We start from the raw sequence: 19,099 nt of genomic DNA, 5'->3' as shown, positions 1-19,099 counted from the left end.
CGCCTCCGAGTGGGGTCGCTCGAGAGACACCACTTGCACGCCTTCGGGCTCGGGTGGTCGGCACGATTCGCGGGAGAGATCCCGCTCGGACAAGGGGAATCGTTCTCGTCATGCCCGTTCTAGGACCCGGTCCTCGACGCACTCGAGACCGTGTGAACCTATGCAGTCTTCGAGGAAGACATCGACGCCTGTGGCGCCGAGGTTGTCGACGGACTCTCTCGAGGCTCTGCCTCCGAGGAGGTCGTCGGCGCCTAGGATGTCGAAGGACACGCTCGCAGCTCCGGCTTCGAGGTCTGTGTCGATGCTGGCGGCGCTGCTGCTGACGTCGACGCCGATTCACTTGACAACGATTCTCTCGACGCCAGCGCCGATTCGTTCGGCGCCCTCGACGCCTTTCGAGGCCGTGATGTCGGAGGAGCCCCGTGGCACCGGGGATACCCCTAGAAAGGCTCTGGCTAAGGTCAAGCATGGCTTTGGTCCCCAGGTGCCTTCCTATCACCGCCTGGAGTACATTTCAGAGGTTGATGAGGGCTCTGAGGGCATGGTTCCGGATACAGTGCCAGAGGAGATTGTCTCGGGCCATAGCCAATTTGAGGACCTAAGGCAGTCCCTGCATGATGCCAGTGGACTGGACACCTCTCCGGAGGTGGAGTTCGGTAGGCCTGAGCCTGGCACTCATGCCGATTCTTCGTACCGGTGCCTTATGTCTAGGGTCACCAAGTACTTGGGATGGTCTGCTCCCCCAGGGGAGTTGCTTCAGGATGATCTTACGGACATCCTCGATCTTGGTCCCCCAACTGACCCGGTACTGCCGTTTCATATGGCTCTACAGAGAAGGGTGGCGGCGGCTTGGACTGCTCTGAGAGTCTCCCGGCAGTGGGCAAGTCTTTGTCGCGAAAATACCGCCCAGCCAGTAGCAACCCCTGCCACTTGACCAGGCACCCCACTCCGGAGAGTTTGGTGGTGTAGGTGGCTACGGCCCCGGCAAAGCAGGCGTTGTATCCTACCATCCCTCTGGATAGGGACGACAAACGTTTTGATGGCTGGGCGAAGAAAGTGTTTCCTTCAAGAGGTATGGCGCTTCAGGCAGCCAACTCCGTATGTGCCTTGTCTCGTTTCACACACACTCTGTGGAACTGTATTGCATTAGCAGCTGAACATATTCCTGAAGGGGACGAACGGGATGGTTTCCTTGCTATGAGTCAGTTCAGTCGGGTTTGGACATGGCAGATTGCGTCAGCCGGTACATGGCGGCGAGCACCATGATACGCAGGTTTGCGTGGTTGCAGAAGTCAGGGTTCGCTCCTGATGTGCAGACCCGGCTCCTCAACATGCCCTTTGACGGTGAACATCTTTTTGGCAGCAGAGAGCCTTGAGAGGTTGCAGACCTCCAAAGCTGCAGCAAAGTCGTTGGGCGCTGCAGTTTGACAACCTCCGCCTTTTCGTCCTAGGGGACAGCAATGGAGGGGTGGTTCCTTTTGTTATTACTCATCCTTTGGTAAAGCGAGAGGAGCTGTCAGTCAAAGAGGCCACCGTAGGAGTGCCAGAGGTGGAAAACAGGGTACTCGAGGTGCCAAGGCCACTCGGGCAGTTACCTCTTTGCCCTCAGGCACCGCCGCAGCTGCTACCACTCGGTCATGAGGCCATGTCCCATGGTCCGCCGGTTGGGGGAAGGCTGGCGCAGCATCTTGTAGAGTGGCGTGCCATTACTTCAGATGTGTGGGTTCTGGAGATCATAACCCACGGCTACTGTCTTCCCTTTCAGCAGAGGCCTCACAACAATCCACCAGGGAACCTCTCTTTGAAGAGTCTGGATCCGCTCCTTGTGCAGGAAATTCAAGCCCTGCTGGAGAAAGGCGCCATAGAACTGATGCCTGTAGCGGAGAGGAACAAGGGATGGTATTCCCCTTATTTTTTGATTGCGAAGAAAGACGGGGGATTGAGACCCATCATGGACTTGCGCGGTTTGAACGGACTCCTCAGGAAGGACAAGTTCAAGATAGTTACTCTCGCTCAAGTCCTCCAGGTCCTTCAACTTCGGGACTGGTTGGTGTCTCTCGACCTCAAGGACGCTTACTTCCATGTGCCGATTCATCCCAAGCACAAGAAGTACCTGAGGTTCGCGATTGGCGACTTGCACTTTCAGTTTCGGGTCCTGCCGTTCGGATTGACCTCCGCCCGAGGGTTTTCACCAAGCTCATGGTGGTGGTGGCAGCGCATCTCAGGAAAGTGGGGATTCACGTCTACCCCTACCTGGACGATTGGTTCATCAGGGGGAGCTCTCCCGAGCAAGTCCTGGATCATCTGTCCGTCACCTGCCACTCCCTTCACAAGCTGGGCTTCTCCCTCAATTTAAAGAAGTCCCATTTGACGCCAACACAGCGGCTCCAGTACATCGGAGCAGTGCTCGACACATCCCTGGGGCAGTGTTTTCCTCCCCAGGTGAGGGCTATTCACATTCAGCAGATGGTGTACAAGTTTCAACATGCCCAGACGCTCCCGGCGTTCGAGTTTTTGAGGTTGCCCGGCCTCATGTCATCCTGCATTCTTCTGGTGACAGAGGCTCGTCTGCGGATAAGATCATTGCAGTGGGCACTCAAGATGCAGTGGTCGCAATCCTCCGGCAGGATGTCGGACCCTGTTCAGGTGCCGCCCTCGGTCGCCCAGGACCTTCTGTGGTGGGCCGTCAAAGGCAATCTGATGAAGGGGGCTCCGTTTTGGCTTCCCTGGCCGGAGCTGACGATCGTGACGGACACATCCCTCACGGGATGGGGAGCTCATGCCAATGAGTTGACAGTCAGCGGTGGTTGGTCTCCGTCGGAGTCCAGACTCCATATCAATCTGTTGGAGCTGAGGGCCGTCAGGCTAGCCCTGAAGGCTTTTCTGCCGACTGTGCGAGGAAAGAGTGTCCTGATCCTGACTGACAACACGGTGGCCATGCACTACCTCAACAAAAAGGAGGGGGGGGGCAGGGTCACTTCCTCTGTGCAGGGAGGCGATGCAGCTCGAGTTCTGGGCCATCCAGCAGGAAGTTTCGATCTCGGCAGTTCATCTGGCCAGAGACGACAACGAGACGGCGGACGCTCTGAGCAGGCAGAGCATGATCTCTCACGAGTGGGAGCTGGTTCAGGAGATTCTCCTGGAGATCTTCGTCCTTTGGGGGACCCCTCAAGTGGATCTCTTCGCCTCCAGTGTCAACCGGAAGTGCGAAAGGTTCTGCTCGCGGGAATTTCCTCCAAGAGGAGCCTTCAGGGACGCATTTGTGGTGGAGTGGTCCTTCCCACTGCTGTATGTGTTTCCTCCAGTCCCCGTCATCCCGCAAGTGCTGCAGAGGTTACGCAGGTTCGTTTCCTGGATGATCCTCATTGCTCCAGCGTGGGCTCGGAGGACGTGGTACCCGGACCTTCTCGACTTGCCCATCTGCCCTCCACGTCGTCTTCCCTACCGAGACGATCTGCTCTCATGGGAGGGGGGGGGGTCAGGTTCTCCATCCAGAGGTCAGACCCCTCAACCTTCACGCTTGGCTTCTGAAAGGTTGAGGTATAAGGATTGGGACCTCCCTGAAGACGTGATGGAGGTGTTGCTCTCGGCCGGACGGCCAGCAACAAAGTCTCTGTACCGTTGCCGTTGGGGTAAGTTCTGCGACTGGTGCAGAGTTAAGAATGTGAATCCTTTTGCATGTGACATTCCCATGGTTCTTTTTTGCTTTCTTTGGCCCATAGGGGCTTGCAAGTGGGTACCATTAAAGGTTACCTGGCGGCGCTGTCCATATTTAAGTGCTTGTCTGAAGAGTGTTCCTATTTTAAAATCCCTTAATTTCTCCGTTTTTGAAAGGGCTCACTAATGTATTCCCTCTGTCACCTTTCCAGGTGCCTGGTTGGGATTTGAACCTTGTTCTCAAGTTTCTGATGGGTGCTCCCTTTGAGCCCCTTTGCACTCTTGTCCTTTGAGACTGTTAACTCTTAAAACTGTTTTTTTAGTTGCGGTCACTTGCGCTCGCAGTGTGAGTGAGTTACAGGCACTTTCAGTTAAGCCACCCTTCACTGTGTTTCATAAGGACAGGGTTGTCCTTAGATTTCGTCCTTCCTTTCTTCCGAAGGTGGTGTCGGAATTTCATTTGGGCCAGAAGGTTGTTCCGGCATTTTATCCTCCTCCACATCCTGGTAAGGAAGAGAAGAGGCTCCATAGGCTTGATCCTAGGAGAGCGTTAAGCTTTTATATTTCACACATGTCCCGGGTCAGAGCAAGCGATCAACTCTTCATTGGTTATGCTGGAAAGCGTTTGGGACAAGCTGTGACGAAACAGACTTTGTCTCGTTGGATTATTTTGGCTATCTCCAAGTGTTACCATTTGGCGGGTAAGGACCCACCGGCTGGCTTGCGGCCCCATTCTACCAGGGGTATGGCTGCATCTACTGCCCTACAGAGGAGTGTTCCTATTCGTAACATCTGTGATGCAGCCACCCGGGCTTCAGTACATACTTTAGTACGTCACTACTCCCTCGATTCCATCCGTGGACAGGATCTGGCCTTTGGCAAGGCAGTCCTTTACTCCGCAATTTGATTGGGCATTCTAAATTTTGTTTCTAAATTCTTTTCCCACCTCCTTGCTTTGGTACTGCTTTGGGAGTCTGTCATAGAAATGGAATGCGTCGGAGGACCCAATCCCCTCGAAGAACAAGTTACTCTCTTACCTGGTAACGTTCTTTCGATGGGATGGTCCGATGACTTATTCCATATCGCTCCCTCCCTACCTTCCCTGCTACAGAATTTCTTATGCGATTGCAGCTTACGTTTCCGCAAGGCTTTGTGTATCTGACTGGCAGAAGACTGGCGTCACACGTTCTGGGGAAAAAACTACAACTGAGGCTATGGACGTCGTGCGTCCTACTTATCATATCGGGTGATGTCGGCCGTCGGAGGAGGTCCTCAAGGACGGCGCATCGACGCAGGACACAGACGCAAAAAATGTTCCGAAGCAGCACAGCTGTGGTGATTACTGTCATAGATATGGAATACGTCGTCGGACCATCCCATCAAACGAACGTTACCAGGTAAGAGAGTAACTTGTTCTTTTGTGCTTAAAATTTAATTTTGGACATGAACCATTGATGGGAGACATTCCGAATGGGCCTACTATAGGGGTTCAGTTGGAAAGGAGGGGGGGGGTTGTGGAATGGGTGGGTGAAGGGAGGGTTGTATACATGTGCATGTTATTGCAGGATATGTTGCTGTGCTTGAAATATTGTTAAGATCAACAAGATACCATGTCAAATCAATACATGTAATGTTCTGTTCTTGAAATATAAAGAAGTTTGAAAAAAATGTAATTTTGTAGGAAACTAAATCTATTCCTTGCTTCAGTATTCTGGGTGGGGGTTCTATCTTTCACAACAAGATGGACGGACCACAAGCATCTCCTCCAGGGCCTGCTGGGAGTATCCACAGTGCTCAGGAAGGTATTGTTTGGCAGACCTCATCTGAGATGGTACAAAGACGGGGGCGGGGGGCTCACTGCTTAGCCCTCTCAGAGGAGGAGGCGGCATCAACCTCAATTATCCTAAACCAGTCCAGGAAAGGCATGCTGGGTGCTGGTGTGCATAGGTGGGAGGGCAGGTAAATGGGAACAGTGGTTAGGGCAGCTGAAGGAAGGTGACTGGACGGTGAAAGGTGAAGGAGGATCAGATATAACAGGAAGGGGAGAGCAGATGGGAAGGAAAGATAGGTAGATTGATGTTGTAACACTGTTTCCTTGCTTCTCTTTTGCTATGTTCAATTTTTTCTAGAGGGGTGTAAATGTATTTTTGCAGATCTGTGAAGACTTTTTTTGCTGCATCACAGATCTGGGAAATCTGGATCAACGCCAGCACTTTGTGAGTACTACTAGACCCACACCCAATGGAATGTGGGCCCCCCCCGATCACATCCCTAGCCCACCCCGATGAAAATTCCTGGAGCCGGGCCTGGACGGAAATCGCACAGGTTCGGCCTATACGACATCAGCCACATACAAACATGATCTAGAAATAGTTGGGGGTGGGACGGGTTCGGGCGAGGAGAAGTGTTATGATAGTCTGCGAGGACCATCCATTCCAATGTACACCATGACTAGGAACCGTGTGAAGGCTCATTAACCATTCGAACATACAGAAAAACCTATAAGCACCAATTGGGTTACATCACATATAAACCCATCACCCTACCCCATTCCCTGCCAAGAATGCGCTTTGAGCCCACTGACACAAAATGTCATTCTTATGAGGAGTTGGGAGGATCTTAGAGTCCCTAGCCTCCAAGTCTGATACCAGAATACCAGAATCAAACACATATCACCTCATGAAGCATAGATTGGGTGAGGGGGAGGGGTGCTAGATTTCCATTCCCCTAAGGAACCACCCAAGCCCACAACCCGCACTGGAAAATGTTTTTGCAAACCCCCGCCCAGACCGTCCCTAAGGTGCGCTTAAATATACGTGACTGGCCTCAGCAGCTCCTGAATTGAGTGATTACTACACTGTTTCAAGGTTCTGTAAATGGCTTTCTATACAATCCTATGGATCTACTATGGGTGGGCGAACGAGAAATATTCTGGGAAATATACTGGCATTTATTTTCAAATAACTTATCAGCATTTCCAACACTTCAACAAAATTGGGAACACCCCTCTCCACCCCTCCCCCTTTGGACCGATCTTGATCCTTCATTAGCTCCTTTCCTCCCTCCTTCAGTGCCATCTTCCTGCTTAGTGCCTTGCTCCCCTTTTGGACGGTGTAGTCCCTTCCTCTTTGAGGGTTTCAACGTACTTGTGCCCCTTGGGGCGACTGGCTTGGAGTCATTACAATAAACCCAAGGGTCTCATTTTCCTCAAGCACCAATTCCCCCTGAGTCCTTTCTGAAGAAATCTCAATACCAGAGCCCAATCGGTCAAATATCCTTGGTGGTCTCCTTGTAGGGAATAAGATACCCATTCCAGAGCTGCGAAGTTCCACATTTTTCCCACCCATTCATGTTCCGTTGGAGGGTCGTTTTGATTTCCACTTTTGTGCATTTACCAGTGCCCCCACCATTATTAAGATCACATATACCTTGAGTTCCGCTTTTGAGGGCAATTCGGCCAAAGTTCCTCCCAGACCCCTCAATGCTGTACCTCTGTTGCCTCCTTCCTTCACTCCCAGGGTTTCCTCTACAGCCTCTTTAATTGCCCCGCCAATATTTTTGGGTGTGTTGGCATTCCCACTAGATATGTTTCCATGTTCCCTTCATTCCACATTCTCTCCAACACAAGTTTGACACTGTAGGATACATTTTATGGATTTTTACAGGAGTTAGGTGCCGCTGCAACATATGTCTTGCCCATATTTCTTGAATTTGAAGTGACCTCATAAATTTGGCAATATTAGCCCACAGTCGCTTCCAATCTGTTGCTTCTATTGGTTGGCCTGTTGCCCCTTCCCAACTTACCATAAATCTCATTTCCCCTGTCTCCCCTCCCTGTTTGGTGTATGAATATATTTCCACCACTATGTTTGTTCCCTGATTCTGACAATAGGTATTTTTCGAAGGGCGTTAGGGTTCGTGTTGCAGTTTCCTTCAGTGGCAGCTGAACTAGCCAATGGGCCTCATAAGTTTGCCGGTCCAGTAACAACGGTACCGGTAAGCTTGCCGGTACCGCTCTTACCGGACTGGCAAACTACGAGGTCTGCGAGCGGGTACCGTTTTTGCCCACCAGGTCTGACCTGGCAGCCAGAACGGGACCCGCAAGGAAACCATGTCGGACGCACCGGCACCATTCACGAATGGTGCCAGTGCATCCGACCTCCCCATTCCCATTGAGTCCAATCAGACTCAAATGGGAATGGGAGTAATATTTTCCGGTGCTGTTACGCTCATCTGGTTCCCACAGGGGCGTCGATCGGACCCGGACAGCTGCGGTCTCCACCAACGTGATGCGTAGTGCAGAGATGACTGTCTGGACTGGCCCGCCTAATCTCGTCTGCTTGACCCGTAGAAGTATTCTCCTGCAAGTGGAGAAAGGGATTTAGCCACCCGTGGATTTTAGTGATGGCCTCCCCCCACTGTTCTCGTTCTCCCCACTTGTCACCTACGATATCCCCTTTTAGTAACCTCACCTTATGTTTTTAAATGATGAGCTCTCCATCCTGCGTGGCATGCAGGGGCGTGTAGATACCAGTTACTTCACTGGTTTGAAGGTACTGGAGGAGTTCCAGAGGAATATTGACTCCGGGGTTTATAAAGTTCAAAGAGTTCAATATGTTCGATGTTCACTCTTGTTCCATTCCCTTGTTGAATTGCCGCTGGGTCCAAAAGAATATTGCCTGGAGGCAGCTGACGGCGTTCAGGTAAGAGTCTATTACCCAACACTGTCCGGTAAAAGTTGCATGAGTTTAACTTGTTGTTTTCTCTCCCTTTATAGGTGTGGCATAGGAAGATGTGGCGTATTAAAGGGTAATGCCTCCGGTGGTAAATCAGGCAAGCCTATGGTGGTAAAAGAGATTGTATTTGTCGGCTCTCTCGGCTCACCTTGTTATTTCTTTTGTTTTTCCCCCAGGTGCTGGAGTTCGAAGAAGAAAATGATGGAGGCAGTGCCGAGTCGAAAGATGCTGTGGACTGGTGAGTATGACGCGGCGCTGCTGCTGGTGATGCGACGCGTGCTAGAATAATGTCCTTTCCAGGCTCAGAGACGTGCTGGATCCGGAATCAGGTAAGGAACTAAAATAATGTCCGTGATCTAACCTTTTCTCCTTCTTTCCCCTTTTTCTAGGAGCTCCGGATTCGAAGCGGGCATGGCAGAAGACTGGATGCTGACTTGCAGGCACGGTGAGCGTTACACTGCAGAATTCAGAATAACGCGAAGCGTGTGCTGCTGTTCGGGTTTGGTTTAAATAGCCTCCAAAGTAGTTCCAGGTAAGAAGTTCCCCAGAACCACACCCGAGTAAAAAATAGTCCCTGTAATAAAATAGTCCCATTCAGGCCTCACGTTGGCTTGGATTCATTTGCAGCATGGTATGTATGAGGTAAGTAATGTCTGAGCTTGGCGCCTATGGCGCCAGGACTGATTTCTAAGATAAGCCTGGTGCCTAAGGTGCCAGGACTGAACCCAAACAGCCCCCAGCCGGGGCTGCTGGGGTTTTAACAAGTATCTGTATGCCTGTTCCCGGGGCTGATGGACTCGATCCGGATGCCCGGGGGTAGGTATCATGACAGGTGCCCGGGAATGGGCAATTACTGGGTCTGCCAGGGCTGTAATGCCCCGGTAATTGCCTATTCCCAGGCGCTGGAATAAAAATAGCTACCGCTGAAGTCATAATGAAGCCCAGTGTCTTATTTGGGTGTATCTGAACCTTTCTCCTTCTCCCACCCCAAAGTCCGTCTTGCACAGGTTGAAGGGTTTAATTTCAGTACCCTCGAACATATCCCGGATCTTGAGGCACCCTCCCGCCTGCTATTTGCTAAACCCCTTTCCTCCCACCCCTGGGGAAAACTGCGGATTGCCAAAAATTGGCATAAATGGGGATGGGAATGAGGTGATTTGAGCATGCATTATTAGTTCATCCCAAGGATCTCCCACCACTGATGGTATCTTACTACAGTACATGTTTGTTGGTCTATCCTCCTTTGGTTTCCATAGTACCTCTTCTAAGTTCTCCCCTACTACTGCTTCATCCATTGCCCTCCATACCTTATGCCGATCGTCCCTCAGCCAATCTCTAACCACTCTTGTTTGAGCCGCTAAGAAGTACATTTTAAAGTCTGGTTCCCCCATTCCTGTTCCTTGACATCCTCATTATGCTCTTAGCTATCCTCAGCCTTTTATAATTCCAAATGAATCTCCCCGTGTGTTTTTGGATAGCCCGGAAGAAGGCGTTAGGAACTAGTATTTGTAGCATCATGAACTAGTAAAGTAGTTGGGGGAGGATAACCATCTTCAAGACATTAAGTCTGCCTATCAATGTTAACGCTAACGGACCCCAGTCGATCAGTTTGTTCTTTATGGCCTCTTGCAGGGGCGGTTAGTTCGCCAGAAATAGCTCCTCCATAAGTCTTTGTTAGCTTTACTTCTAGGTATGTTATGGCCTTCTCAACCCATCTATACAGGAGTGTTTTTTTAATTCCACTTTCTATTTCTCTTGGTGTAGTGAGGTTCAGGATTTCTGATTTTACCGATGGCGCCTGGCCTGCAGAGAAATGCTCATACTTTATAACTGCTAAGGTAACAAAGAGCACATTAGTAGTACACATTTTATAAATGCCTACAGTTTGCAATCAAACAGACTAAATAAACAGCCTTACCCCTCTTCCATTGCTGAAAGAACATGTCTACCTTATCGAAACAAACACATGCTCCAGACCCAATCACATCCTACTGGCATCACTAACTTTCTGCGCATTCAGTCAGGTACTGCTTCCATCATACAACACTAGACCAACACCCACAAGTAAACACATGGACATTTTCCGAGACATTTTGCAACAAAAGGTATCTAGAACAGTAAGTGGTTTATTTTTAATACAAATAAATAAAAATTTTGAATAACGTAAAAGCACTATTATATATTTTTTTTATTAAATCAATAAACACGTAAAATAACTTTTTACAAGCAACATATAGCAGCTGCCATTTTGGAAGTAAAAATGGCTGCCAAATTCAGCACACACTACAAATGCGGGAAACTGGTGCAGAAGGGGTGTGGTTTTGGGTGGGAATGGGTGGGAAAATCATATAGTTTTGACTTGGAAATAGGCTTTAAATGGGTGGACAGATAGCCAAACACGGAAAGCCTATGCATCCATCCTCGTATACCATCGCCATTGAAAATAATTACAGATCCTCATTTGCAGCTCCTATTTAAAGCTCTTATGTTAAAGCTCTTATTTTAATGACAATAGTTTCAGCTTAAGGGTAGCGCTTTCAGAGCCACCTAATAGCAAAAAATGTATGATTACAGAGCTCCTTGCCCTACATTCATTCCACCATTGTGCGCATGTAGTGTGAGCACTGTTTTGTTTTTGTATCCTATAGGATGTCTGTTTTCAGTCTCCTTGCTGCTTACTGTTGAACTGAACAGTGACCATCACATGGCAGAGAGAGAAACGGAACAGAAAAGCAAAAAAAAGTTTGTCCTGTCATATTTTATTTTTTGAAGATATAAATAAATGTATTAATGATGGTTTATATACGAGTCCATAGCTGTGTGACAATTTGTTTGCTCTTCCGTTCATTTTGATATTTGATCCCCAGGTGTCAATGGGTTAAGGGGATCACACACCTATTTTTGGAGACAGAGCGAAACAGAACCGTCCCACCAGCATGCAGGAGAGAAAAGACACAACCTTGAGTCGACTGCCAAAGATAGCCTTTCTTGCCACTGTGCCTGCCATTATGTGCTTGCTGAGCCTCCGCTGCTCACCCTGCTCTCACATGGTGCAAGTAGTGCAGTGGGATTAGTGCACTACTCGTATCATAGTATACTCCAATGCAGACACAACCTTGGAGATGCACTCACTGCACTGGACCTCAGACGTTTGGGAATTATTGGACTATGTTTAATGTAGTTTCTAGGGATTTCACGTTCCTCAACATTGAAAAATAAGGAGGAGAATAACTTCACTTGGGGGGAGAAAGGGGAGGGGATCTAACATCATTGAGGATCTAAAAGGCTCCTCAAACTGGGATCCGTATATGAAGGTTGGGATTGTGAAGCTTTCTAGTAAAAACCCCTTTGGGCCTCATTGCTCGTTTGGTGTTTGTGGTAAAAGATCCAGTAGTTTATAATACTGGATGTTTCACCATTCTGCCAAATGATGTATTTCACAACCAACTCCTGCAAATGTCCTGCTTTTCCGTGAAGAAAGTACCCCCACACAAGCGTTGCTGCATGCAGTAATACCAATACATTATTACTGGATGCAGTAATATCACGTGTCCCAAATGGAGTCCTTTAGGACTTCAAAATGGGGAATAACTGAAGGGACAGGGTTACTTAATCACACGGACCCTTCTAGTTATCGCATGATTACTGCTTGTAGTAAAAGTACATTAATGTTTTAGTATTTGTTAGAGGCCCTTCATCTTGACTGCTTTGACCCATGTTTTCCATACCTTTTAGCCACTGCGGTTATACACTCAAGTAGAGGCACCCAGCAAAGAGGTTTAACATTGTTGAAGAAGAATTAATTACATTGCATATTTTGGACAAGTTAGAAAATAAATTAGACCCAGAAAATCAAAAGTGCTGTTCAATATAAAACTTAAATTCATGCCAGTTATGTAATCTGTTCTCTCCTTGGTTGCAGACATGACCTACTTTGCAGTGATCGCTGGATCTTTTTTTTCCCTTGGAATTCTGTTTCTGCTGATTGGGTTGCATCGAGCAGGTTTTTACTGTTTACGGCGGCCATGGCCAAAAGTCCTTGTAAGTATTTTACTGTTTCTGTAGTCTGTTTTTTGGGTACAGGCAGCTGTTTTCATTTCAGTAGAATTTGTATCCTCCAAAATTTTAAATACTGCTCCATTTTGAGTTTAAAGAATATTGCGTCCTGATTTTTGTTTCTCTTTAGGAATTTCGTCATGACACATTTTTATTTTAGAATGACTCTGATTCTTCCAAGCTAGGTAGGCTTGCCACAAATATCCAGCCTCTCACCCTGAATCCTGTCCAGATATATCCCGTCACATATATCCAGAGGTCATTTAACTGCTTGCTGGAAACCCAGTAGATGCTTGTGTTCCAGACTAGATCATTCTGCACTCCAGACTTCTAGAAATGCTCATAGGTTCCAATTTTAAAGTAACGTACGGAGGCAGAGCTTCCTAAACAGTCAGCCAAGGATTAAACTGGCATCATGTGGCCTCCTTCAGTTTGTCAATTGATACGATACTTACTGATCTGATTTCTATCAAGTTGACTCAGTGCTCCAGATAAGATTTTGAAGGCAGAGTATTGTACGACCTATTTTTTCAAGTTGGGAGTAAAATGATTTTTGGGGAGTAAAAATGTAAGTCCAATTACCAATGGGAGTATTTCATAAGTAAGTAAAAATGTTTTATATGGGAAATGTATTTGTAAAAATGATCGTTTTGCACCTATTTATTCATACACATTAAAAGATACAGGTTTAGTTCTGATCAGGTAGTAATAGCAATTTATTTATTTGGTACTACGTTCAAACACATCCAGGGAGCTGTGTGCGTGAAAGCAGAAGCACATGGTTATGTGTGTGTTTGCCATTTTTACACCCTATCTTTATTGTTTGGGAGTGTTTGCCTATTTGTAGGGAGTAAAAGTGGCCGATACACCACTTATTTGTAGGGCTGAGTTAACAACGTGCAAAGTGACAGTAATATTCTAACCAAGCCATCATTCCACATGAAGTAGCTTTTGCATTTGCAATGGAGTAAAGGGCATGAGCAAATAATGCTTCCACTTACTCTTGGCACATTGGTAGGGAAAGTAAGTCCTTTAAACAATTAGCTTGACTTGTGGTTAGCACACCCCACTGGTGATGCAGCATATACTCCAGCTGTGGCAGTGTGCCTGTAGCATCTCCTAGATCAGTAAAGTAATACATTGTAGTATTATGAGGGTCCTCGTATCTGTCAAGGTAAGTGCCATTGAGAGCAGTGAGGCAGCTAATTAGACTTTTAGCTCTTTGGCAGTATTTTTTGTACCTTTTGCAAAACCTGGAAGAGGACTTTATTCAATTCTATTTCCATTTGAAAATTTGTATCCGAGGTCAACATACTGTGAAGAGTGAAATTCCTCTGAAAAGAAAAGTTTTGAATGCCCTCTCTTGCAAGCAAGTGTCCACTGGCCTCGCACTTCATCTCAAAAACTCAGGACATCCTGTCCTCGCTCTCCTCCTCTCTCCTCCCTCCCTCTCTTCCCAGCTCTCCCTCTTGCTCTCTTGCAGCCACCCCTCCACCCTCCTTCTCTGCTTTTCCACCTTTTTCTGCTGATGAGGTCTCCAGACAAGTCCGATCTATGAAAGCCTCGTCTAAACAGGTTCACCCCTGTTCCTCCAAAACCATCAAGGACCACATCGACTCCCTGGCTCCTGTCCTGGCTGACTTCTGCAACCACTCATTCGCCTCTGGAGTCTTCCCATCCCCCCTCAAGCACTCCCTTGTGCACCCCCTCCTCAAGAAACCCTCTGCCGACCCCTCCTGCCCGGCCAATTATCGCCCAATCTCCATTACTCCCTTCCTGGGTAAGCTCCTGGAGAAACTGGCCATCTCCCAGCTTAACCTCCATGCTGACTCTGTTGGTAATCTGCATGACCATCAATCTGGCTTCAGAGCTGCCAGAAGCACGGAAACTGCTCTCCTGAACATCCGTGAGGACCTGCTCCTGAACCTCGATACCAACACTCCCTGTGTTCTCATTCTGCTCGATCTCTCCTCTGCCTTTGACACTGTCAACCATGCCATCCTGCTCAACTGTCTCCGTGATAACCTGGGTATCACTGGTCAGGCTCTGGCCTGGCTGACTTCTTTCCTCTCCGATCGACCCTCCCAGGTCCAAATGGGCTCCTTCCTCTCTGACATCTTTTTCTCCACCTGTGGTGTCCCCCAGGGATCCAACCTCTCTCCCTGGCTTTTCAACCAGTATCTGGCACTCCTTGCCCACCGCATCGCCGCTCTCTGCCCCTACTTCCAGTGCTATGCAGACGATACCCAGCTCATCTTCAGGCTACCCTCAGCCTCCTCCTCTCCTTCCCTCATCTCCGACTGTCTGTCTGCTATCCATGAATGGTGCGCCGCCAATGACCTCTGCCTCAACGCCAGTAAGACTGAGATTCTACTCATCGGCACACCCACTCCCTCCTTCCCTGCAGCTCTCTGGCCGGCCTCCCTTGGCCCCCTTCCTGCCCCTACCTGCAAGGCTAAAAACCTCGGGGTCATCTTCGACTCCACACTCTCCTTCTCTCCTCATATATCTGACGTTTCTAAGAAGTCACACTACCAGCTGCACCTCCTCAGAGGTATTCTTCCCTTCCTCTCCTTCCCCCAGAAGCTCACTGTCTCTCGAGCCCTGGTTCTCTCAAGGCTGGACTACTGTAACAGCCTCTATCTTAATCTGCCTGCCTCCACTCTCCGCCCTCTGCAACTTATCCAGAACAGAACTGCGAGACTTGTCCTTGGCCTCAAGCCCAGGGACCGTATCTCTCCAGGACTGAAATCTCTTCACTGGCTCCCAGTGGCCGCGAGGATCAAGTTCAAAACCCTCTGCATTGTCCACAAGGCCTTCTGGGGCCTGGGACCAAAATACCTCCAACTCTCTCTTCCTAAATATCTTCCTTCACGAGCCCTTCGCTCATCCGTCTCCAACTCCCTCATGGTCAGCCGTTTCTCGAAGCAACGAGCTGGGGGTAGATCTCTCTCCGCAGCAGGGGCCTCCCTCTGGAACAGCCTTCCTGCCTCCCTGAAACTTGAGGAGAACCATCTCCGGTTCCGGAAGCACCTCAAAACCTTCCTCTTCGCTTCTGCCTTCTCTCTCCCTCTCCCCTGCTAATCCTGCTTAACTCCCCACTGAACTCAGCTCAAACCTGCATCTGGGCCACTCTCAGCAACCTCGGTCCAGGGCCCAGCCACTCTCCACCTGCACTGCCTCCCCGGCTCCCCCTGCACTGTGGGACTGTCACTGTATCCCTACAGCCCCTTTCCCAGCACTTGCTCTGCACTTACCTCGCACTTGCCACCAGCTGGCCCTTTCTATTTATTATTTATTATTATTTTATTTTATTTATTTATTTTTTTTTTACGCTACTTACCTTGTACTGCACTTCCCCCCCCCACCTCCTCCCCCCTGCACTTCCTCCTTTTCCCCTTACCTCTGCACTTGCGCGATCTGAATGACACCTGGCCTAGTAGGATCGTTTGTCTGTTTTCCCCTTGTTTCCCTCCCTCTCTGCCTCGTCGCGCCTTGAAACACTTGTGTATAGGCGCGTTACAAATACCATATCATATCATATCATATCATATCATATCGGGAGCCCTCGCCAGCTCTTGTTTCTACTTAAATTGAAAACAAATGCACACTGCAATGTTGCACTCGTGTTTTCGAATGCCAAAATGCTGCAATTTAGCAAAGTATATGAAGACTTTGTGGCCAGACAACCCACAACCCCTTGTGCAGCACACCCACAATGACTGTGCACACAGCAAAATAAGCTTCACTGAAGAGCAGCACAATAATGACTCTCACCTCTAGAAAAGCCGAAGACAAAGCCCTTTGAATAATGGCGAAGGAGCAGTGGTGTATTTAAGCTTTGTGCTGCCCTATGCCTTAAAAGTGCTTTCGCCCGCCATCTTTACTACACCCCTTTCCAGGCTCCACTCCTTTGCCAGGCTCTGCCTCCAATATCTTGGAAGACCCACATCTGTGTACATATTACAAAATGCAGTGGATAAAACATTTTATCCCGGTCACTTTTCACCACTGTGCTCAGAATGTTTTGACTTTTCTTTTAATTGCTTTGGCCTCAAAAATGCAGAGTTCACCTGGATTTTGAAAGGAAACACATGCCAATCAACGTCATGAGCAGTAAACTCACTAAAAGGCTTCAACTGCGTTACTAGGCAGTCACAGATCTTTCATATCTCCATTCACTCCATCATTATATAATGCAACTTTTTTTCTGTAGAAGTTGCTTCTAATAAAGATTAAATGAGTTTCCCAGGATTACACACTTTAGTTATTGGTAATGCCGGGATTTGAGCTCAGTCAGCAATTTCAGCATTTCATCTTCATCACTTTACTTCCCCATTCTTGTATCAAGAGGCAATTATTTCAGAAAGTTTCACTTTTAAGAATTTAAATAATACTGTTTTGTAGACATGGCTTTTGAAATACCTAGATCACATAGTCAACAAACCAAAGAGTACACAGTTTGGAACTGACGCTGCATCCTGGTAAATGCAGTCAGTGTCCAAAGGAGTTTTTTTGTGGAAGATAGCCCCGATTCTGGATTCTGGGAAAACTTAGGAAAATGTGCCAGGTATCTGTAAGTCTTTCTGTGAAAGGAAAAACCTCATGCTGCAGTCTCTGAAATATTGAAAACCGAAACTAGAGTAAAAGACTTTTTGAGAGGGAGAGCAATGAAAATACCAAGAGAGTGCCTTCTGGAAAATGGAATTCATTTCCCCAAGAAGCACCAGAACAATCTCTGTCCAGAAATGTCATCCAGACCATGATGCTTGAAAGCCTTTCCTTCTCTTCTTGATCAAGTCAAGTACCTGTTGACTCCCCATAAAATTGCCCTTCTCATGACCTTGCAACAAATATTAGCTCTTGTCCCCGGATGAGAACAACCTGAAAGCTCAGATTTATCTAGTTACCTACTCAAAATTGTGCCTTTGCTCAAGAGGGTGTAACTGAGTTACACAATATAGCCACACCCCAATTTTATTTCAATGAGGTATGCTTGTTGGCACGCATAAAAAGATTGCTTTTTTTGTGGAAATTCAAATGCGCAGAATACCAATGACTACACATTTGGTTTACGATGTGATGTGTGTACATTTCAACTCATTGCTATAAAACGGTGTTAATTTATCTCTTGAAAGCCAAAGATTAATACATATTTGTATCAACCAGTGGAGAGGATATGCATCCAAGTGGCACAATCTCGGGAGAGGAAGCCTGGCTTCATAATTTATTATTTTAGAGGCATCATTATGGAAACTCCAAAACAAACAAAATGTTCACTGTATGTGATAAAAAACCTCAATCATTGATAAATCTGTTTAGGGCCATATAAAATAATCACAATGACTATTCATATATTGCATGTGCGTCATTTCTCTTGGCAACGCCTTGTAATGTGTCTTTGCTTGATACCACTGATTATCAAAGAATTAAGACACTTTCTTTGATGCCACTTACAGTGATGTTAGTGTGCATGCAAATTAAGGTGCCCCCTGTGCCATTTTCTGACACAGGGCCTCATAAAACCTAAAACCATTCCTGGCCTTACACAGAGTACATGTTTTGATCAGGAAATAAGCTGAGGATGGAATTATTTCCACAAACATGTTGACGTTTGTAAACTCACAAATGCAGTATGCTAAGACTTTAAAAGGAGAAGTACATTGCTGGGCAACACAAATAAAAAGGGCAAAGGGTAGTGATTCTGAGAAGAACGTGGGAGGATCACTACAGCAAAGCCACACTGCAAGTAATAGCTAGTTCTGTAGCTGGAAATCTGCTGAAATTCCCAGAGCCCAGCCTGCATACACTGCAGGAGTCGAACTCCGATGGAGCTGAGGGGGAAGATGGAAAGCAACTCTATCCATGAATTTAAACTTAGTAAGTGACCAACTAACACAGGGTTCAGTCCCAGCTAGAAAAAGGGACTCTGCGCTTTCCTAAAACGAACCTTATCTGTAATAAGAATATTTTCCATATTTAAGTGAAGCAAGTCGTATTTTTCCAGGCAATGTGGGGGAGATGATGTAGGGGGTTGTCCGTGCCTTTACATGTAACTTACAATTGGCCGCAACAATGCCTGATCCAAGTACAGCTGACAATTCCAAACCAGCAAAGAGGCAGAAAGTCAGAGACGATACTGATAAGAAAGATGACAAGCTATTGGACCTTCTAACCAAGGTGACTTTGGACATAGCTGAAATCAAGGCCAAGCTGTTAATGCTGAAGAGAGATATGTGTAGTTAACCTCAAAGGTGGATGCAGTTGAGGTACACCTTACTCCAGAAGATGAAAACACTTAGAGGATGGCAGACCAAATAAGGGACCTGCAAATCCAAAATGGGAAATTGGCTCAAACTATCTGAACAAGAACATTTCTCCAGAAGAAATAACATTAGAGTGGCCATATTTCCAGAGAATGTGGAGAGGGGTTTCTTGAATCCTATGGATTTCTTGGGAGGGGAAACTGTAATCGCCCTGCTTAGTTTGGATCCAAAAATGTCCCTAGAGATGGAAAGGGCTCACAGATCCTTGGGCCAAAAACCTGCGCTTGGCCAGAGAACCAGGCACTTCGAACTGAAGTTTTTAAGATTCCCCAAGGAGACGATCTTGATGAAAGCCGGGAAATTGGTGATCTCTCTTGGGGGTGT

The 19,099-nt window shown here is 47.5% G+C and overlaps 1 protein-coding gene across 3 annotated transcripts in view; it reads left to right on the top strand.

The window, feature by feature from the left end:
- The window catches only part of IFNAR2 (interferon alpha and beta receptor subunit 2), a 495,451-nt gene that overhangs the window by 349,327 nt on the left and 127,025 nt on the right, over nt 1-19,099 (top strand). For 2 of the 3 annotated variants that reach the window (XM_069636321.1, XM_069636320.1), the window contains exon 7: nt 12,316-12,434. In XM_069636321.1, the coding sequence (XP_069492422.1) occupies nt 12,316-12,434 (119 nt within the window). Of the gene's footprint in view, nt 1-11,041; nt 11,136-12,315; nt 12,435-19,099 lie in introns of all 3 variants that reach the window. The other variant, XM_069636323.1, reaches the window with a different exon arrangement.

The sequence above is a fragment of the Ambystoma mexicanum genome, chromosome 7p (genome assembly GCF_040938575.1).
Source record: "Ambystoma mexicanum isolate Mex_15411 chromosome 7p, UKY_AmexF1_1, whole genome shotgun sequence".
Taxonomy (NCBI): domain Eukaryota; kingdom Metazoa; phylum Chordata; class Amphibia; order Caudata; family Ambystomatidae; genus Ambystoma; species Ambystoma mexicanum.
This window is presented reverse-complemented; position numbering and strand designations above follow the sequence as displayed.